This window comes from Gambusia affinis, linkage group LG07, assembly GCF_019740435.1.
Source record: "Gambusia affinis linkage group LG07, SWU_Gaff_1.0, whole genome shotgun sequence".
NCBI lineage: Eukaryota > Metazoa > Chordata > Actinopteri > Cyprinodontiformes > Poeciliidae > Gambusia > Gambusia affinis.
Window position 1 is genome coordinate 2,078,587 of NC_057874.1, and position 23,027 is coordinate 2,101,613.

General features: G+C 38.8%; 1 protein-coding gene across 3 annotated transcripts in view; it reads left to right on the forward strand.

The window, feature by feature from the left end:
• The window catches only part of phactr3b (phosphatase and actin regulator 3b), a 49,462-nt gene extending 26,654 nt beyond the window's left edge, over nt 1–22,808 (forward strand). For 2 of the 3 annotated variants that reach the window (XM_044122294.1, XM_044122296.1), the window contains exons 8-13: nt 3,671–3,824; nt 19,362–19,417; nt 20,586–20,647; nt 20,733–20,873; nt 21,233–21,309; nt 22,273–22,802. In XM_044122294.1, the coding sequence (XP_043978229.1) occupies nt 3,671–3,824; nt 19,362–19,417; nt 20,586–20,647; nt 20,733–20,873; nt 21,233–21,309; nt 22,273–22,288 (506 nt within the window). In that variant the 3' untranslated portion in view covers nt 22,289–22,802. Of the gene's footprint in view, nt 1–3,670; nt 3,825–19,361; nt 19,418–20,585; nt 20,648–20,732; nt 20,874–21,232; nt 21,310–22,272 lie in introns of all 3 variants that reach the window. The other variant, XM_044122293.1, reaches the window with a different exon arrangement.
• The last annotated feature ends 219 nt before the right edge of the window (nt 22,809–23,027 follow it).

Genomic DNA, 23,027 nt, shown 5'->3' on the forward strand with positions numbered 1-23,027 from the left:
ATTCTCTTAAACCTTCAACACCTTATTAAATTTTTCAAGAATAAACCTGAACTGGAGTCAGATTGTAACAATGGAGGTTTTTAGGGATTCTCTGATCAGGTGATCACTGTCGATCACCTGGATTGGCTGTTAACACAGGGAGGAGGCAGAGGAGACTGACTTTTTTTCTCTTTTTTTTCATAGCTTATCTGTTTCATATCAGGACAGCCAAAGTTGTAATGCATATTTTAAAAGGTTTTTTTTAAAGTTACATGCTGCAGGTTTAAGCAGGCATTCAATGTGAGAGTTCACTGAAATTTCTGTGAAATATGAACGTGCCAGTATCACGTGGTGGTGGTCTAACAGCGAGAGCAGAACCCAGACTCTTCTACCGCTACTCCTATTATTTAAATTATTTTTCAGGTTATTTGCTTAGCTTTTTGACTACCAACACTCATCGGGGTGAGTGTTGGTAGTTGTGAGATGCTTTACCTGCCGTCTGATCGCTCTGGATGTTTTTTACCTGCAGCGATCCTCGATATAGTCAAACTCTGTCAATGCTTGTTTATTAAATGTCCTATTAGATTCGTTGTGCTGATGCATTTTGATGTGCTTCACCTCCAAGGTATTTTTCTGTTGTAACACGCAAACTTCCCCATTCATTGAAGTTCCACACAACATTGCTTATTTGCTGCTGCTCTCTTGCGCAGTGTGAAGGAAAGAGGGAGAGATGCTGCACACTGGGCCTCTGCAGACTGCAAAGTATGGGAGGCAGGTGATCAGTTTTTGTGATTGGCAATAAGAGACAGTGATCAACAATCACTGATCATATACTGTTTCACAGATATTGGCTGATCATGATCGGTGGCCGATCGATCAGCACACCTCTAGACGTTTTGTTTCTTTTTAGGTAAAGTTGCTGATGTTTTAACATTATTTCACCTTAAAACATCAGAATGAGCTGTTAAATATTCACCCAGATGTGAATGAGGGCACTTATCAAACAAAAACAATAGAATTGTGATGAAAAACTTGTATTCTCAAAATTCTCTGGACTCCTCTCTGACTGTAGACTCTTGATGGCCAACAAAATTGTTAGGTTTGTGGAGCACTTACTTTAAACCACCCTAGTTAATATACCTGTTCCATCTAATTGATGAAATCCTCATTGGAAAACAATTAACTTTTACCCAGGTAATCTTTGATGTTAAAATATTCCTAACACTCATGCTAACATTTGGTTAAATATCAGTGGCTGGTTGATTGAACCGTGTGGTTTGTTCACAAATGCATCTGTAAAGCAGGAGGTGATGATTATTAGAGGATATGAAAGTGGCAGTACAAAGCTCTCAAAGCTGTTCAGTTAGGATCTACTGACATCTAGTGGCTAAAATATGAAACCTGTACAATAAATTCCATAAGTTTTTCTTAAGTATTAAGGGTCCATGTCTTTACAGGGGCAGCAGCTGCTTCAGCCTAAATAACATGTACATTTTTAAACATCTAAGAACCTTACTGTATGTTTCCTATTAGCACTTTAATGTATCTTATTGATGTGATTTTAAATTCATATTTTTCCAGTAGATTGTTTTCTGCCAGAAACACTTCATATTTATATAGATGTTGTTTTTTTATGTATGTCTGTTTTTCTTTGAGCATTTAAAGTACTAGTTTACTTTGTAACATATGAAATTAGAGAAAAAATATGAAATGTATGGAATTTATGGGGGGGACAGAAAACAATGATTTTTTTCTTCTTTTTTTTTCAGATTTACACAAATAAATGTCCGGTTGTGTTTTATTCAATTACATATATTGAGCATATATGACAAGATATCACCATAACAGTTTCATGACCTTTTTTACTCCAAAATGCAACCACAGTATGTCCAAAAGAAAAACATAAATGCAGTCATTTGCATATTAAGAGTCTAGAGGCTGATAATCTCCCCACTCAGCTCCTGGATCACTGTTGAAACTTTGAGTTTTATGTCAGATCCACATGAATTAAATGACAAAAACTAATTTTCTCATTGCATCTTTGATTCATTTTGTCCAGCTGTAGACTGTTAGACTCTGTCCAATCAAAGTCAGGTATTGTGTAGTTGGTGCTTTTAATCAGTTTTCAGTTAATTAAATTCAAGTCTATGGAACACCAAATGTCACTAAAATCACTCTGTCCTTCTAAAATCTTTCAGAAAATTGTAAAAGTGCATTGAATCGTATCAAATTGTATTGTTTGCCAAATATCGGGATACATATCGTATTGTGATCAAATATCATATATTTCATCGTATCATGAGATTATTGTATTGCTACACCCCTAGTTACTGTGCTGCCTAGAAAAATAATAAAGTCAGGTTTTCAAAATAGAGAGAGAAAAAGTCGAGTGTCAATTTATAACCCAGTTTTTCTCAGTAGACTGTGAGATTATCAACCATTTAGCATAATTAACTCAGCTTCAGTCTGCTGTTTGCCTCCATTTCACTAGCATTCTATGAACAAAGGAAATAAATTACTGACATATTTATATATTTAACTTGTACCTGGACCTCTTACCACACTTAACAACAGATGAGTCAGTCAGCAGCAGCTCTAACCCACATCCCTCCTGACCCGTCCTCTCCTAAGAGAAATTAAAGCTGCAGTATGTAACTTTTATAAAAATATATATATTTTTTTACATATTTGTTAAAACTGTCATTATGTTGTGACAGTATGGTATAGAAATGATCAGTTAAAATTTAATTTCATCTGCTTTCTCCCAGTGCTTTCTAGAAACAACCAATCAGAGGCAGAAGAGTTTTAGTGCTGTCAATCACAATGTCATGTGGCTGCTCATCCCTCCCCTTGCTCTGTGCTATGCTGCAGCCAGCAATAATGATAAATTGTTTCTCCACCATAAGCACATTTAGTAGTGAGTCAATGGGGTTGACTGATGGCACTAAGACCCTCCTGCTTGTTTTGATTGGTTGCTTTTGGCCAGAACGTTGCATTACTTTAGCCAGTAATGGTAGTTCATGGAAGAGGTGGAGGAGATTGATTGTTTTCACAGATTATCTGTCTCATAACAAACTGGCACGACATGGTGACAGCTTTAACAAATGTGGAGAAAGCATATTTTTATTAAAGTTATATACTGCAGCGTGAATAAAATTCAACTAGCATTTTTTGAGAAGTCTGGATTGCTTCATCTATATTTTGCACGTTGCCTGTGACTGTTGCTCGTGGGGAGAGACATTTCAGTAATCTAAAACTAATAGAAAAAATTTAAGCAAACTACTTGCATACTATGCAGACTGTTGCATGTAAAATTCATGAGCGGTAAATATTGTGGTAGTATCAGTATTGAACCAAAAAAAGCAAGGCAGTTAAAATTGTGATGCTTTTGATGGGTCAGATACACTCAAGAAACTGTAACAGCAGCTGCGCGGGGAGGGGCCCAATTTAAGTTTTGGTCATTGGGCCCAAGATTCCTGGCGGCGCCCCTGAATCAAGGTAACGCTCCAGGTATGTTTTTGAAGAAGGAATAATATTCTAAAATGATGTAAAGCTCATAAAAGTTGATTTTACATAATAATGCTGATAGTGGGCTGGAAGCTTCGACCCCCTGCCTTCCCTGTTAATCTGGCCATGATGGCAGCTGAAAAACTCCCATTCCCTTACCGAAGTGTGTTCTGAACTTCATCAGGAACACTCCCCCGCAGGATGAGGAAAGAGCTCCTGGCCGTGAAGCTTCGGAACAGGCCCAGCAAACAGGAGCTGGAGGACCGCAACATCTTCCCGGTCCGCAGCGACCAAGAGCGACAGGAAATCCGCCAGCAGATAGAGATGAAGCTGGCCAAGTGAGTCGCTGTGTATGGACCCAGCTCGACATACCGTCAGACCCCCCACCCCTCTCATCACCTCATGTATGTCGGCTCATTTCACATCACATTGCTTGTTTGTCTACATTTTACCTGCTTTTGTCTTCCTTTTGTAACACCTAACATCCCCATAAGAAGCACTCACTCTTTCCTTATTCAAAGCAATGCATTGTGGGAAATATTTGTTCTCATGGATAAGCACAGCTACTTTTTTAGTCATCAAAGATTACAAACATTAGGGTGATATGGCAATATAATACCTAAGATTGGATAATATGGACTCTGGATTTTATCACTCTATGTTGTGATTCTGTTGTTATAACAATATGAATGATGATTAAAAAATGATTTTCTATATCACTAAGATGATATAAGTAATGGCTTTAATCACACTACCAAATTTACATTTATTAATGTTCTTGAAATACAAACAGTAGACAGAGTCATGAAAATAACACCTATGATAATAGTTTTTTTATATGAAATTAAATTTATGGAAATGAATTTATCGGTGCACCCATTTCCTTAATTAGGGGAAATGGATGATCGGCCGATCCTTGTATTTGAAACCAAAGGTCTGAAACCAGCCCTCAGAGGACTGACTGACAGACCCGCCCTGAAGGTCACGTCTACACATGCATGGTTAACAGTAGCCACCCCACTCTTTACAACTTAGCAACTTTGTTACCACGTTTAGCAACTTTTCAGACAAAAATAATCTGTATTGCCTAAAATCAGAATTGGCAGGTCAGTCTTTTAAAGATGGGTGATTGGACAAAAAACTGCAGTCATAATTATAATGAAGACGTCTGTGTTGCTTTTGAATGATGTTTAGCGCAGAAATTCAGATTTACGTTGACAAAGATTTCATTGTTAATAGTATGTACCTTTCTGAGTTTCTTTTTTGTCTTTCTAGTACTGGTATTTCTGCTGCAGGATAATTCCTGGAGTGAGGAAGGGGATTTTCTGAAATGCTGAGGTGGACTGAACAGAGCAGTGTGATCGGATTTGTCATTGTGTGCTCTTATTGCAAGGACTCTGATTAGGCTGTTTTTCTGCTAATAAAGCAAAGACTGGCTCTGCTAGCAGAAGTTTAGTTACAACACCAGCATTTATACCTGAGATCTGTAACATCATAATCATAATTTTCAGAGTTGCATAATAGATGTGTGTTGAACAGAAAATTAGGGGGTGTAACAACTTTTCAGCCTCACACATTTAACTTTGCTTTTGTGAACAATTTACATGTTCTGTGGTTCACAAGCAGTTCCAGAGTTTCCTAACAAACTGCTCACTGAAAACATGCTCTAAATGGAGACTGGCCTTTTTACAGGAACAGACTAACTCCATTTCTAGGTGAAAATACACAAATAATTGCCTATTGTTGTGGGCGTGTATGTGTGCGTGGGCCATTTTCCTGAAACATACTACGTTGTGGGGACACACTGCTCCAAGGGGAAACGCTGTTTTTGGGTCAGGGGTCAGATTTAGGACTAAGATGTGAATTGAGTTTTGGGTTAGGTATGTAAGGGTTAGGATTAGGATTAGGGTAAGGGTAAGGTTTAGGCTGTAGAAATGAATTGAAGTCAATGGAAAGTCCCCGCAAAGATAGCTGCGCAAACGTGTGTGTGCATGCACATGCTCTATACTTGATGGACAGTGCAGTTTGATTTGTGATTCCAATGCAGAAAACAGATCAAATAGCAGGAATAAAAATACTGCAGACTTGAAGGAGATTGCACTACTTACTGATTTTCCTACTAAGTGTTGGTAAGTTAAATAATTTGTTGACCTCTTGTTTGTGTAGCATTGAGTTGAACAAGAGCTAAAAGTCCCCACAAACTAAAACAGAACATTTCGTTCAATAATTGGTTTTAGAAGTTTTGATAACAGATAGGGATGTTTCAGTGACATTGCTGATTGAATGTTATCTGAGTCACTGACTCCCACACCAGTTACAAAGGTTAAAGAAACAGCATTTATTTCCCTTCATCCCCCAAGTTAGATGGTATCCATAAGGAAGTCGATGTCAGATCACCGTCAGTCCTTAAAACATCATATTAGATCAACTGTAACTCCAGATTTTTTCCCATACAGAGCACAGCATAAAAATCTGTCTGTGATGAGCACATAAAAGATTAAAGTCTGTTGAAGGAACCAACAAGACTTTTAGAACCGCAAATGCTGCATGTTTTCAGCCGCCTGCCGTCACATATTGCTGGAAAGGAGAAGCGTGTGACTGAATGTTTTGTTACTGTTATAAACATATTTTGTATTCTAGTATAGCTAACGCAGTATGTCACAATTCTTGAGCATCTCATCTATTTTTGCTAGTTAAAACACAATACAGAGGCTGTAGGTGTGAAATAATCATCTTTCACTTTAAGCCAAGTCCTTTTAAACAGGAATAGTTTCTCCCACGTTTTGGAATACTTTCATGAGTTTATTGTACATCTGAATATGGACACAGAATGTAAAGTAGCTAATATGAAATAACTTGTTAACCCAAGTTTCTTAGTTTGTGGAGTCATATTCACATTGACTAGCTTGTGGTTAGCATCTGCAAACTAGCGCCCTCTGGTGGCTTAGAAGTGGTTTGAACCTCTGTGTCCTACCAAAGGTTTGATGCGATGCATTGACAAATCATATGATCAGTAATTTCTTTATCAGGGAGGTGTGTTGGTGTTTCCTCCTAGTCTTTTAAAATCTGTGAAGATAATGTGAAAGCTATCAGAAAGCACCAACACTAACAGATGATACACGCACATTCTGTTTAAGCCTGCTGTCACTGCTGTCCTGAAAGCACCACGTTATGTCAGTGACAACTTGACTGTGTAAATGAGAGGACATGAAGGAAGTGATCAATTTGTTGGCCTGGTGTGACCTGATTGAGTCAGTAGTGTTGTAGTTTTACCCTGTGGGATCCACAGATGAAGCCTGCGGAGAGTTGTAATGTCAATAAGTGAACATGTGGAAATGCACACGACCACAAATCAGCACTTATTAAAACTGAGAAGTCATTCAGTCAGATTATTTTTGTTTTATTTTGTCCTAGTCACATACTGGGATGTTTTCTCAGGGTTTCCCCTAGAAAACCTACTAAGCCCAGTGGTTTAATATATATTAAGGAGCATTATATGACACACTTATCATCCCAAACACAGCTTATGTAAACCGAGTTGTTGATTGATCTTGTGTAATAAAAACAGGAAGAGATCAATTTTGTGTCATGGAAGGACAATGTGACTGGATGAAGCAGGGAAACGAACAGAATGTACACATTTGTTAGGTAGGACAGAGGTCAGAGGTGACAGGCTGCTGCTCATGCTGTGCTGCATTACTGCTGTGATTAGTTGTCACGTCGCTTCTCATTGGTCAAGAAATCAATGATGAGTTGCTGTTATCACTCTCAAGATCTAATAATAGCAGGGATCTTTTTTTTTAATATACTGCAATTAGGAGAGACCAAACTCTACCTTTATAGTCCTTTATTCCCTTTTCACAGATGTTCAAATTAAGCTAACACTGGAAAAAGAGAATAATTGATCCAACTTAAATAAATTACTTCAGTTGTTAACAAGTATTTGAATTAGATTTATACGAGTTAAGTTTATGAAGTAGTCAAATCTTCATAAACCAAAAGTTGTCAGGCGTTACAGAGCTCTGTGGGTCCAGGCTGTGTGGAAACAAAAGTCTCTTTTTCTGTGTAAAGTGTGATATTTTCATGAAAATGTGTTTAATTCTGCAATATGTGGTCTAAATCCGTCTTGGCTACTGCAGTTGGGTTTTCCTGTCGGTTACAGCGGTACCAGCAGGTTGCTGTATACGTAACGTTGGGCTGGAAAACCTTCTCACTGTTCAGTCGAGAATTAGAATTGTGAGTATGGGGACTGATGGCGATGTTACCAAGTGTTTTTCATTCTGTAACAGGGTCCCACTGAAGAGTGTGGAGGTTCTCATGTATGGTAGCTAATAAAATATGCTATTTTTAATTTTTGGCCAGCTGTTTATTGGCCAATGAAGTTGAAGATCGCTCTGTTCTGATCCCAGGCTGTTTTCTCCGCATATCTTCAGGATATTAAGTTCTTAGAACTCTTTTAATTGCTCCACTGTCTTGTAAACAATCCTATTTGAAAAGTTACTGGATATTATTGGAATGGCACTTTGGAATTGACAGTGCAGGAGAAGCAACATTTTCTCTTGGGTAGCTTGAAAAGTAGAAGTTGCTCACCAGTGTCCCATGCTGAGTGTTGCTGTGGAACTCACCAGGTGCTGGCCTCTCAGCTCGTAGAGTGATGGACTGCAGGACTGAGGCATTAACATGAACTGAGTCACTGCTGAGTACACTAAGGCTCGCCATTGTTTTTGGGGGGCGGCGGCGTCCCGCCGGCCTCTACGGTCTGCCAGAGGACATGACGAGCCCCCCTGGTAGCTGCTCTCTAAACATCCATTCTGTCCCAGAGGTTGTGTTGCCTCTGCATGAATCATACTGATTGTGTCACGCTGACAGAACACAGCAGAGCCATGTTTGTGGAGGCGGATGGAACTAATTGTCCTGTTTTAGGTTCAAGTAGCTGCACTGCTGTCTGTGCAGCTCCAGGAACAGAACAACCTAAATCACAGCCAAACAACAATCCGCTGTGAGCACACCAAACAGAAAGCAGGGTTTCAAGGCTTTCATCTCATTTAGCATGTAGCTTGACGTTATTAGCTGTGTTTCCATTACAAATGTATGTAAAACTTTGTTGATATTTCACTAATGTCAAAAAACACAATTTTCAATGGTGGTGTTAAAGGTTATGGTTAGGGAAAAGCAGTCTTCCCCAAATGCACTTTGATTTCTATACATACATACCAAACTTATTACAGATAGTTTGCCTTCAGAGGATGTTCCCTGATGCTTCAGATCTTTGTCATAAATGCAAAATACATAGGGGCACATTTAATCGGTTCATCTGATGATACAAGAGATTGTTGGTAAGCTGCAACTACGACCCCCTCCTTTCTTTTCAGTCATGCTCCAGACATTCTACTTAATGCAGATACTAAATCTTTGCTTATTATTATCTTATTTCTGGCCAAGAAATAAATGTATACTACTGAGATGGTAAACACCACAGGCCCTTACAGTTGATAGGTTGGTATCGCAAATCTCTACTTTTAGAGAGAGAAACTGGGATAAAATTCATCAAAATTCAGACAAATTCTGAAGGATGTGGAACCCACTAGACTTTGATATCAACTGGATATGAGGAATGATCATCCTTTTTAACTTCTTCTTTTTCTTTTTTTTTTACATTCAATGTGTTTAAAGACTCTCTACTTTGTACCGTGCCTGTGGATGTCTGTATTTTGTGTATGTAGGCTGTATGTATATTTTTACGTAAATACTGCAGTGTTCCTTGTTGATTTGGGATGGGTTGTTTTCATTTGCTTTTGTTGATGTTTACGTAAAGTTCTGAAAATCAATTAAAAAAAAGTGGGAAAAAAAAAAAGAAACGCAATTAAGTTACTCAATAAGTCATTGAAAAATATGCCATGCCTCTAACTACTTCCTGTTGTCTTCTTCTACATGGAAACATCCTGTTATTGATCATGTGACTCATGTGATGTGAAAAACAATTTCAGTACATCCAAGAAAAACCCCACCACATCTTGGTGCAAAAAATGTTTTAGTGACAAACGAGATTTTTCAAAATTAGCTCGTTTCTTTAGAGCAACTTTATTTTTGACGTTTCAGATTGCGCAATCATATGGACAATGGAAACAGCTATTGATGCAACCTTCTGAAACAAGTGGCTTCTAGTAATTTCATCTGTTAATAAAGACTAAACTTTCCTTCAACTTTATTTCATTTTACTCAAGCAAAACTTATATTTTTTGAAAGAACATCTTTGTTTTCAAATTCCTCGGTGTTCAATACAAATATGTTTCAGATTTAAACTGAGCAGTTTATCTGGGTGGTCCAGAGCATCATATGGGATCATATGGAGTAGGTTGGGAATCTTTAGGCCTTTCATGATTCAATTTGATAAGCATTCAGAAGACTGAGATTTGTTTTGATATTGATTATTGAAGGAATTTAGCTTGCAGTAAGAGTTTCTATAAAAGTTGTAATTTTTACTTTTCTGAATTCGGGGAAACCTTGACATTGCTTCCCCAGGCGGCTCTGTGGTTGACGATGGAAAGTACGAGTTCCACTTAAGTCAGATTGATTTATTTATACAGCCACATATATGTTTCATTCATATCCATTCCTATTAATTATTGTTACTGATTCAGATTCAATCCAGATCATTCCTATTTATTTCAGTTTTGTACAAAAGCCTAGTCGGAATCAGATCATATTATAAAGTCCAGCTTAGGAGTCTGTTGTAGAGGTGAACTTAGTTTTGTGATAATATGGTACTATTATGATGACAATATTACTTATTTAAAGACAATACAACAATCATCCCCACAAACAAACACTGTTAATAAAAAAACACAACAATTTGTTTTTTCAGATCAGTAACCACATAGAGGAATGTGATTTGTATCAGTAAAACACACACAGTAACTGCATTTAATCATATTTTGTGCTTTTTTATTTTTTGTTGATACCCTTAATTAGCAGACAGTGGAGAAAATAATAACTCCAACAATACTGACCGTTTTGGGATAAAAAAAAACATGAATTGGAATTTATTGTGAAAATTATAAATCTAAATTCTTATCACGATAAATTTCTCACAATAAATGATATACAATGTGATAAATTCTCACCCTTATATTCTGTATTAGAATATGGGACAATCAAGCAGCAGTTGGTAAATAGCTTTCTCAGGAAGCCCAGCTGACCGCATCCTGTTGAGTTTGCAGCATTCCCTCAGCCATATCATAGCTTGGAAACGTTATGTATTTGAGTGAATCCACCAATGAATGCATGCATTTAGTTTTTAATATTAAAGATGATGCCCAGCTGACATATATTCCTGTTGTGGAGCTCAGTTGAGCAGCTGACACATTGCTGTGGCCTCAGTGTGTTGCCTCAGTGTGATGCTCTGCAGCAGAATGCAGAGCAGTGGGCGAGCCCCGCTACAGCAGAAGGGAACCCTCTCCTTCTAAATTTAGCCGTGCAAATGGTGCATCAGCACCCATAATCAATGGCCTGTCTACGTCACAGCTGAGCTCGCCCCCTTCTGCCTGCAGGATTCCTCTGTGGAGCTGGCTTCAGCTTTACTGCATTGCTAAATACCCATAACCCCCTCCATCTACTTTATGGGCTCTTGTGCGAGAACTCATGTTTGAGAACTCACCTAAAGGCATTGTTATATAAATGTGAAATCGCCATGGCAGCACAGACTTTCTGCAACCCAACTGATTCTCTGGGAAGTGGTAAGATCAGGGGTCTCAAACTCCAGTCCTTGAGGGCCCCAGTCCTGCAGTTTTTAGATGTGCCACAGGTACAAAACATGGGAATGAAATGGCTTAATGACCTCCTCCTTGTGTAGATCAGTTCTCCAGAGCCTTAATGACCTAAATATTCTATTCAGGTGTGGTGCAGCAGAGGCACATCTAAAAGTTTCAGGACAGTGGCCCTCGAGGACTGGAGTTTGAGACCCCTGGGTAAGATGCTAGAGATTGTCCATCTAATGAGCGATTTAAAAAAAATTTTAAAAAAATCCCTGATTGTTCTGTTTAGAAGGGTTTCTTCTTTTCACTTTGCTGCCTTCTATATGGTTTGGGTGTTTATTTATTTTGGATATTGTTATCTTCCTAAAATAATGGCTGAAATAATTTTTGCCAAAAGAAATTTTAAAAAAGAAAAGAAAAAAACTTTAAGCGAAAAAAAATAACTTAAAAAAATTATGTATGCCATTATTTTAGGAAAGTGACAATATTTAAAATGTCTTCCAGTTCTAGTGTTAAATGTTCATTATAATTTGAAGTTTATTGATCTTAGAGAGGGTGTACTTGCATCCTTACATCATTACCATTTTTTTTTACTTGGTCAGATTATCATCCAGCAGCATTTGTTGCTATGACTGGCCTAAGGGTGGATGATTGAAACCACTTTGCCAAAGTCTGGCAGATGAAATGCCTTTGGTCAGGATGTTCAGGGATCATTCCAACTTGTACACCCAGTTCTTACTTTTACAAGTGCTAACTTTTTTATGTAGTAAAATCATTACACACTAGGAATTGAAACGTACCACTATTCCTAAATCCTTTAGAGAGCGTCTTGTTTCTTGAAGACATTTCACCTCTTTTCCCAAAACACTTCTTTTATTTATATATTTTCTTTTCTCCCCTCCAGGGGTTTTTTTGTAGGCCCTAGTGCCCCTTATATGACAGTAGGCTGACAGGAAAGGGAGAAGACATGCGGCAAATATCATCAACTCCGGGAGTTGAACCCGCGACATCGGCATTGAGGACTCAAGGCCTCCAAACATGGGTCTCGCTGTCCCTTACGCCACCACGGCGAGCCCCCAGAACACTTCTTAATTTCTCTGTAGGGTAGCGCCAGAGACTCATGCAGCCTTCACAGCCATGATAGGGAACCTATGGTCATGATGTGACCTTAACTGTATGTTGTTTCTGCATGTTCTCAGTAGGGCTGAAACGATGATTTGTGATCAATCAACTAATGAAATAATTGTCAACTAATTTAGCAATCGATTAATCTTTAGCTGGTCTATGCAGACTAAAAAAGGCCATTTGCTGAAGAAAAGAAGAAAATGTAGATCTATGAGACCTTATAATGTTATTGCAATATTTACCAGTAATGTCATATCATTATATTGTGCAGATCTAATGATCTTATTGTGAATGAGCAATATACGACTCAAATTAATTTGTGAAAAACACAAATGAATTTGAGACTCTTGCTCGTGCATGCATGCGAGCCTCTAGTCAGAACTGTATGTCCTACTGAGACAATAGTGATTATATATGAAGTAAAAGAAAGACATTTAAGTAGCAGTGACAATGACTATGTCAGGTACCTGGTAATTGGATATTTGTGGCCCAGGGCCTTATTTCTGCTGACAACAGAAGTTGGCTGTGTGAAGCAGCTGTCCAGGGCTGCTATAAATAACTCTGATACCCTCTGCCCACACAACAGCTGACTAAAGGATGGATGACTGTATGAGTATTGAGGAATCCCAGTACCAGAAGCTGAACCAGAGCTGGGGTTTTGCTCTCCCCTCAGTGTTAAAGCATATTGTGCTCAGACAGTGATGCGCAAAGATCAAGTATGTAAACTCAAGCAATTTAAACATGTTTTGATCATTTACGCTATCATTTAGATCAAGTGAATTTACCACTGTGGCAGTTTCTAGGCACCTAAGTCTGTCACATGGTGACAAGCTGCTGTACTTCTGAGTTTCGTAATCTGTTTCACCCCAGATGAAATATTAATTCCTGCTCTGCAGAGCTCACCCTCCCTCTTATGTACCCTATTCTCTGGGTAAAAGTAAGGCGGTTTAAAAAGTTTGCACAAAATCCCAAATGCCTGAGTGCTCTGCTTTCATAACTGTAAGGCAAATGTACACCCCAACGTCCAGGCTCAAAACATTTACTATGAAACATACGAAGTGTTACTGAAGGAACAATCGGGTGCTGTGCAAGACGAAAAAAAAAACAACTACTTTGTAATAGAGATGCTGTTTTCCTTTTTGTCTTTTTGGCTTGTGGAAGTTTAATAATTTTTCCAACTGCAGTGCATTTTCTGATCAGGACCACAGATACTGTTATCAGCAGTCCTTTGTTCAAAGTTACTAGAAAACATAACCTTGCGCTTACAGAAGTCGCATGCTGGTGAGTGGGATTGATCATAGAGTGCAAAGTTATTAATTTTTATGAATAATCAGAAAAGTGCGGGATGCATTTATTTTTAGTCCGCTTTACTCGGATACCCCTAAAAAACATTAAGTGTAACCAGTTGGATGGTTGTTGTTGTTTTTGTTATCCACATTACATTTTATGTCAGAGGAAGCCATTAGGGCTGGTTTTCATCTGTAGTCCCACAAAATATAGTCAATATAATTACAATAAACACCGCACATCGACTATTCAGCTTCAGATGAAGTATGGTAGAGTCTTCACGCTGATGCACGCACATGATCCACACTCGACACACTGATGCCCAGGGCCAATATGATGCTTAAATCCAGAGCTGCAGTGGAGTAGTTCAGGTCAAAGCATATGCAGGTGTTAGAATATCACAGTCCAAGTTCAGAGCTAAATCCCCCTTAGTAACTGAGGCAAGGTCTTGAAATTGACGTCCCATGATTATTTCTATCTAATTTCACTGATCTTGAGCTCGTCCAAAGATGGATGGGCAAAATTGTTAGGATGTGTGCAACAAGTTTGGTAGTCTTGATTGCAGAGAGAGGTTGCACAAAGGGGGGCTGAAAAACTTGGGGTTGTGGTGCGACAAAAGAAGAAAGGGAATGAATAGTTTTGAAAGTCAAATCCTTTTAACACTTCAGTCTACTGTCCATGTTGGGAATAGTGACAGTTGCTAAAAACTTACAAGTTGCCTGCAAGTTCCATAACCTTCTACATATGCCAAATATACAACACATCATACATGTTTCGTAATCATGACGACTGTGGTGTCACCAGAGACCGTTTTCCACTTCCAATTGTCCTGTTATGGTGAGCAACATCACAACTGGGCGTCATTCCAATTTCAGACTTGGAGTTGGCAGATACTGTACTGTGGAGCGGTTGGAGGGAGGCGAGCGCCGGATGAGGCAGCCTGTACATACATGGCATGAAGTAAAATCCTCAAATTATATGTTGCCACCATCCCTGTTCCATAAGTAGCAATTAGAATTGTACAATGTCTTTTATTTGAGGGATCACACTGTAAGAACCCTCTAATTGAAATGTCAGAAGTCTCTCAGCCTTGGCGCCCACTCAGAGCATTGTTTGTTTCCCTCTGCTTCCCAACCATTCCCAAATAAGGGTTAACCAGCAGCAGTCAGGGATGTAAGCCATGACTTGAGTGCTATAAATGAACAGATACTGTATGTTGGAAGTATTTTCGTCCTAAAACATTTTTGGTTAAATGTTCCATTTATTGTGGTTCAAAAGCAGCTCTAAATAGGTGATTTAAAGGAACTCAGTGTTTCAGTTGTTTTGCAGTTTTCTGAAAGTTTGTTAGGAACCTAATAGAACCTTTACAGATACCTGATACCTGTGTCATACACACTTTGACACAGCATAAATGTAATGCTGTCTTTTGCTGTTTTTGCTGACTATGCACCAGTTATTTTGCTTTAAAAGCACCTTTTTACAAATTAAATGTAAATAATTGGATGAGATTTATAAAATGTCCCTTACGTAATCAATGCCAGATTGAGCTGAAAAGTTATCAAGATGTAATCATTATTAAGTAAGGCTGATTATAGGTTGTCATTCAGAGACTACTGTATGGCTTTTGTCTGTTTTTATGTATTTTTTTATTTTGAATATGATAGCAGTATAAAATAACACATGATGGAATGCAGAAGACAAATATTTTTTTGTACCACAGTAATCTTAATATGCTCGAAAAGGAGTACCCCATGAACTCGTACAATATTTTGAGATAGACCCTCATTATTAAATAAAAACAAAACAAAAAAAAATTGACGTTTTATCTGGGTTTACATATATCTAAATATATACATCATGACCTACAGTAATGCAAGGCTAGGAGTTATGACACCAGAAATCTTCACATGTAAAACATGTGCTGCCAGAATGTGTTCTAAGCTGTCTCTTTAAGAGACATATTGGATTTGGATACCTAATCAAAACCACCTGAAGTATTTTCTGTGTGAGAAGTTATACCTCAGAAACAGCAACCTCACAGCTGGCTAATGTTGCATCAGCCTCCTGTGGTGTCAGAGGCCAGACCCTGCAGTTTGAGGTCACCAGCTCCACACTGTGCTCCCTGTGGGAGGGTTAACATCCAGACATAATCTCTCAATTGACCTGCAGACCTACTGCAAAGGCCAAAACCTTGGACATAAACTGGTTAGATAAGACATTGATCCAGAGTTTCATGTCGATAAGCCTTTGAAAAAGTTATACAATGTAGATGCAAGAATCAAGACTGTTTTTGTATCTTGACATTTATGAGTAGAGTAAGGAAGAAAGGCACACCACATTCCCTGACCTATGGTCTCACATCAATGTGGCCCAGTTATAATGGAGTACAACTGAGCCGAATTTCCTAAATAAGCAGCATCTGGTTGACTATTTGAGAAGTTTAGTTCCAGTGACTGCTTGGCACAACTCCCTCTAACTACTGTCCCATCCCCCATCCTGGACTCACTCTGATTCCACATCCGGCTGCGATACTGTCGTCCTCAGACTCTGTCACTGTAGAGATGGGAGTGAGAGATTAGGACACGTCTGGGTGAGCACTAACAGGCCAGTGGTGTTCGACTCATCCCATTCTCCTCCAGTTTTGATGAGCTGACATTCCCATCAGCCCTACTCTTGCAAACAGCTCATTGCTTTGACATGCTGGTGAGTTCTCCAACCGGCGAGAAACTTTTACCTCCAGCCCAGCAGAGTGTGGGTGAGGACTCGTGAGGCACAGATCAATGCAGGACCCTGTTTGTTGGCCAACTTGAAATCTTACTGATTCGCAGTTGCCTTTGGGATGTTTTTGTTAGATGCTTTTAAAGCACTGCAGTAATATTTCCTAATGTAACATACTTCTGATCCAGCTTTTCTGGCCTCAACTGATTTTGATTCTCTCCGTCAACTGAGGCAAATCTTATTGACCTGAAATGTTTTCAGGCTGTAGCTCTGCTTCATTTAGCACACTGACTCGCTTTGAGTACTGCCGTGTCTGTGGTCTTGTTTTTTAAGCCACAAGTAATCCCAGTCACAGCTGAAGCCATCACAAGGCAGGGAGATTATTTTAGACGTGCACTCTAGATGCCTTCCACTGTTTCATTGCTTTCGACCAAATGTTGCAGACCTTACTCTGTTTTCTTTTCCATAGTTTGAACTCACGTTTCAGTAATTGAACATGAATTAAGGTGAACCTTTGAAATGTCACATTTTTATTTCCAAAAAAAAAAGAGAAATGCTGGAACATTGTGCAGACCACAATGAGAACACTAGATGTAGATATTCATGGCCAGATCTAATTAGTGTCTGTTGAGTGGGTTCTGTTCTCCTGGCTTCACACTCATCAGCATTCAGTCCCATAATGTGGCAATAAAAGCTGAAAACACCAGCAATCTGGTGGTATTGCTGAACATTATGAAAAAAAAAAACTGCAAGTGTGATGTGTTGTAGCCACTAAACACACAACACATGCATTAAGTGTAGGAATATACCCACTTAAACACACCAACTTCTCCATATTTCTTTTTAATAAAACCAAATTGGTGGTTTTAGAGGGCGGGAAGTTCTATAAAGGGTCATTTTGCCAAGTTGTGAATACAGATAGATATAAAAAAAATCAGCCTCAGTGTAGAGTAAAAGATGGAAAAATATCTTTCTGAGTGTCGCATTGTGTTCCCAGGTAATATACCATCACATTTTTCAGCCTGCACCTTCAGCTCCTCTCTGTCTCCGTTGGTGGTGGAAATCACTGCTCCATCTCAGCTCAGTTTATTACACTATGATGTAACTCCCTTCTGCTGAATTAGGAAGGTGGATCCTAATATGAGCTTTTTTTCCCCTTTTTGTCAACTGAGTCGTGACTTGTCTTTATTTAACTCCTTTTATCTCACAGAAGTTTGCCCAAGCTCCCATATGCTGTCCAGCAGCTTATTAGTACATCCAAACTTGGGAGAGCAGCTGTTTTACATCCACTCAATCGGATGCCCCTTTCAGACATTGGGTAACATTTGATAGAATCTTCGAAGTGGTAAAGAAATGATAACATTTTTGAATTTTGCTTTAGAAATCTACCAAATACCCAGGGTGTAACCAGGGTGTCTGGTACAAACTGTACAAGGACTTCATCTGGTGAAGAGGTTAAGCTAGCTGAAACCATTTTGAAGATTGATTTTGCCAGAGTTCTGACATCAAGATGGGCAACTACTGCAGTGTTAAACAGCACATACAGTATGTACTGTATGGAACATGTATTTGTGGAAGAACAATAATCTATATATCAGGAACAGCTTTCAGAATGCCCATGTTTGAGACTCTTATTTTGAAGTTGTAAAGAAAGATGTTCGTGAGTTTTTCTTTTGTATTGACATAGTAACCTGTTAAAGTTCTTTTGTCAAGCTGGCCAACACTAATTGGTTACATTAGTACTGAAGAAGCTATCACAACAATTACAAATACTTTGTATCAATGTCTCTGTTACTTATTAAAAAAAGATGTTAACAGATGAACAGCTAACTATTAGCTGCTAACGACTTTATGAGATCAGTATCTGCTTCAGAGTTTCTTATCAGCAGTAAACAACAAAACTTTTTCACTGTTTCTTTGTCATTTATTGTATTGTATTTAGACTATTTTAAAATAGACAAAAACAAGAAAAGCAATAGATGGACTTGCTAAACGTAGACTGGATTTTTTCATGTTGGCTACCACACTCAAGGGAATTCAGATTCTTCTGTTTGGTTCCACAGTACTGGAATGACTTAGCAGCACCAGAACTGGGTTACCCTGTCTTTCTTCTGGAAACCGTTAAAGACATTTTAGGGAGCAACTCATACCCTAGCACCTACTTCCCTACCCCCATTCAAAACATATTTTTCTGCTCTTCCATCCATGCCTGCATTTTATTTCTACACTGAATGTGACTAGTGGTCTTCCTTCTACTCTGCTTAGATATAAACTGCAGAAATTCTAGTTTTTTTTTTTGTTATTTTGGACTGGCCAAATGCATAAACATGACTACATAAGCAGGAGCAGAATACATTGCGGTTTGACTATATATATATATATATATATATATATATATATATATATATATATATATATATATATATATATATATATATATATATTTATCTGTGAAGTTTGGTTTTTCCTGTCTTGTTTTGCTGCGTTTCTTGTCTAATATTTTGTGTAACAGGACGCTGTCAATTTTATCACAAACACAATGTCTACTTCTGTGTGTGTGTGGGAGGAGAATCTCCTCCTCCCTCCCACCCTTCACATTCGCACCGAGCATGTGGCGAAAACCAGGCAGCGAAGCAGCGCAGCATCCTAGTCAGTCAGTCGGTCTACTCGGCACCGCCACTCTTCCGCTGCTGTGCTGCTTGGAACACTCAACCTGTTCTGCTTTCTTGGGAAAGGGTCGCTCTTACTTTCTCGGCAAGGAAAAGTGCTGTCTAACGCGCAGCCGGACTTTTTCTTCCCGATGTGGAGTTTAAAATGCTGGAGTAGAGAAAGAAGCCGCGGTGGGGACCCGCTGTTCGCTAAGTGGTCGCGCGGCTCCCGGCGGTCGCTCGCGCTCATTGCGCGGCAGCAGTGCTGATAGCTGGCGGAGAGGCTGAACAACTTGCAGGGTGTGAGGATGGTCCAGAACGTAATTCTGGTGTTCTTCCGCAGGCGACTGAGCCAGAGACCGGCTGTGGAGGAACTGGAGAGCCGGAACATCTTAAAGCGTAAGTAGCCGGGACTTGGACGCAACTTTAATACCGTCACACTCATGAGTGACTTAGTTCTTACAAAGTTAAGAAACGTTTAGACCGCTGAAATCTTTTATTAGTAGATATTTTTTATTATTAATAATTTAAAAGTTACTAAACTTTATGCTATGATAATGATTTTCCACTTCCTAATAGTGTGCTTTATAATTTATTTAGTGTTTTAAAATTTAGTTATTTCATTTTCCATAGACCATATAAAATGTAACAAATTACTTGGAGAACATTTTTTTAATCTTGTAATTTTCAATAAATTCCCCTTTGAGAATAAGTATAATAACAAATACAAACAAAGAGTATTCCATTATTTTGCCGATATACACATACCCCATCAAATATTTTCTTATGTTCTAAGCCCCATTTTTTATAATCTAAACATTCGAAATACTTTTATTTGGAAGTGAAAATCAACATATCTACCAAAGAGAAATAAAAATAATAATAAAAAAAGGAACGAAGCAAATATTTTACAAACTGCAAACGCAACATCTGGAACTCAGCTGCCACATTTACCTTTAAACCAGATTAAGGCATTTCCTAACTTTGGTGCTTCTTAGTTTACTTGCATATAGTATTTCCACCAATTGGTATGGGCTTATACTATTCTATAATAATTCTGGCCATGTCATATTATTTGATCCAGATTCTGCAGACTAACTTGTGAAGCAGAAACATATGAGCTTTTGGTAGCTGATATGTAGGAATGCATGGCATTGCGTTGCTGCTGTCGTCACTACAGAAACATTATGAAATGACCATGTGAGAGACCCACATTTTGTGCTGATTTGGGTCTCCTGGGTTTGTTGGACCACCTGTAAACCCTCAGCAGCTGTCCTCATCCTCCACAGCAGCAACACGCTGCCGCTCTGATAACAACTATGAAAACGATGCATAAGAGCAACAATATCTGCTAATATAATGAATAAAAGGACGTTAGCATTGAATGTGGTGGACTTGCTCTGGTTTCACTCTTTACCTTCCAAACATGTCTCTGCTGAGAGAATGAAGAGCTACATTTGTTACAGTCATGGGGTGTTTTAGGAAGTGTACATATTTCCTCTGAATGCTCCTCAGTCATTCACTTTAGTTTGTTGACATTAATCTTTTGTTGTTTTTGTTTCAACAGAAAGAAATGACCAGATCGAGCAGGAAGAGAGGAGGGAAATAAAGCAGCGGCTCAACAGAAAGGTAAGACAGATTAAAGCAAACATACAAACCATGAATGTTTTTAGTTTTCTTTGACCTTTGCTGACCAATTACCTTTCTCCTGCAGCTCAACCAGAGGCCAACCGTGGATGAGCTGCGGGACAGGAAGATCCTGATCCGTTTCAGCGACTATGTGGAAGTGGCCAAAGCTCAGGACTACGACAGACGCGCAGACAAGCCATGGACCAGACTGTCAGCTGCTGACAAGGTAGCCATTAAACCCCTTGCTTCTGTTTTACCCAGACACAAAGGATCATATGTCTTTTACTAAAGAAGGTTCTGAAATGTAAGAGAAATGTCAGTTATGGCCAATTACACCAACACCATTTCAAATAAAAAGGTTAATCCCATCAAATTCTACAGAGGTCTAATGTAAAATGTGCTATGAAATAAAAAAAATTAAAATATAAAATATATGTAGATTTTTTTAAAAAATATGTCAGAAAACAACATTTTCTAATTGGGTAAAAACATTCTCTTATGTTTACCCCCAAACTGCCTTAAGACAGATTCTTCATCTCTACTTAAGCCTCACCACCTTAACTTCATGTTGCTTTTGTTCTCCAGGCGGCGATCAGGAAGGAGTTGAACGAGTTCAAGAGCAACGAGATGGAAGTTCATTCCTCTAGCAAGCATCTGACGAGGTGAGCACAAGACGACTGGACTGAAGCGATTAATCAGATTAATCACAAACAAATCGATTGTTGAAATAATCAGCTCATTTAGTAATAAATGAATCAGCAACTAAAGTATACTGAGTCAAAATAGGCTATTTGCTGAAAGATCAACACAGAGCAGTAGTTAGGACAAAACTGTGCCAGAAATATATACATTTTTGTTTTTGAGTTCAAAAAAATCGTTGTCTGTAAATCTGTCCTGCCCAAAACTCCTGAGGTGGCAGCTTTAGCTTCACCCGGTTCAAATTGTTTAGAAAAAAACTTCAATTAATCCCCTTTTGCAATCCAGTTATTAATCTTTTAATTCCAAACTAATCAGGAGATTATCTTTAGACTGTGTTGATGTTCAGTCAAGCAGAAATGAGTGAACTTTTCCCATTTTGATGTTCAGTATCTACTAGCTGCAAATACATTATTTGCTGCAAATTATTCAGCATTTAAGCAATGCAGTCAGCATTGTAGGTAAAAATGTACATATACATTTTTCTTATTTGAAAAAGGAACTGAATAATTTGTTTATTTTCGTCTTTTAATGCATTTCTAATATTCCATAAAAATCTGCAGAATGTGCTCATTTATTTTATTTGATTCATTGATTATTCAATTAATCGGTGTCAGTGGTTGGGTGTGTAACAGGATCACTGTAATATCGTACAATTGTCTGACATCAATAATAGTGCAGCAAGCGGACCCGGGTCTAAATTTATCCTCACTCATTCCCCAGGAGATGAGAAGTTGTGCTGCTTTGGCCCGACTCGCCACAGTAATGAATGTCCTCGCTTGTTCAGCTTACGTTTTGCTTATGTCATCTGTAGCTGAATTAGCAGGGGTTGAGCAGCATTGTTCATGGAGCTAATAATAGATTTACTGACTTTTAGTTTTTAACACCTCACTCACACATTTCCTCTGTTTCATCTCCTTTATGTTCAGGTTCCACCGGCCGTAGCAAGGTTTCTTCTGTGAAGAGTTGCTTAAATCTGGTTCTGTCAGAGAAGACCTTGCATCACTGGCTGTCCTGATATTTGGGTTCAGCAAACCTTGGAGGCTATGTCTCTAACAGGGAGTCTGCTGGTAGGAGAGGCGGCATGCAGCATGCTCCACCTGCGCTCAGGGGAAGCACTCCTTCACCGCCCGGTCACAGCAGCAGGAAGGACAAAGATCCGCCCTGCAGCTCCAGCAGACCAGCAGGGACTTCTTTTTGTAAACAGACTATTTTCAAAGACTTTGTTTTTGAGGCCACTGGTGGCAGGGAGTGGAGGGGGTGCATGTGATGAAGTCAACCAGTCCCACTCCAGTAACGTTAGTCACAACCCTGAGCCGTGTGTGAGTCTCAACGAGTCAACTGATCAGTTTCATATCAAAACTGTAAAATGTTCTTATTGAGCCCTTGTCGATGTACAAGACAGAAATCCCTTTGTAAGCATTATTTATTGTCTGCACAATACAAGTTTTCTATTGGTAACAAACTGAGTCTGTCTTGTGTGCTGCATGCAGACGGTGAGGCTTTGAACAGCAAAGCAGGAATGAGTTTTACTACAGTAGTCTGGTTCCATCCATCCATCCATCCATCCATCCATCCATCCATCCATCCATCCATCCATCCATCCATCCATCCATCCAACCAACCACCTAACCTACCTACCTACATACTTACTTACCTTCTTCCCTTCCTTCCTTCACTATAA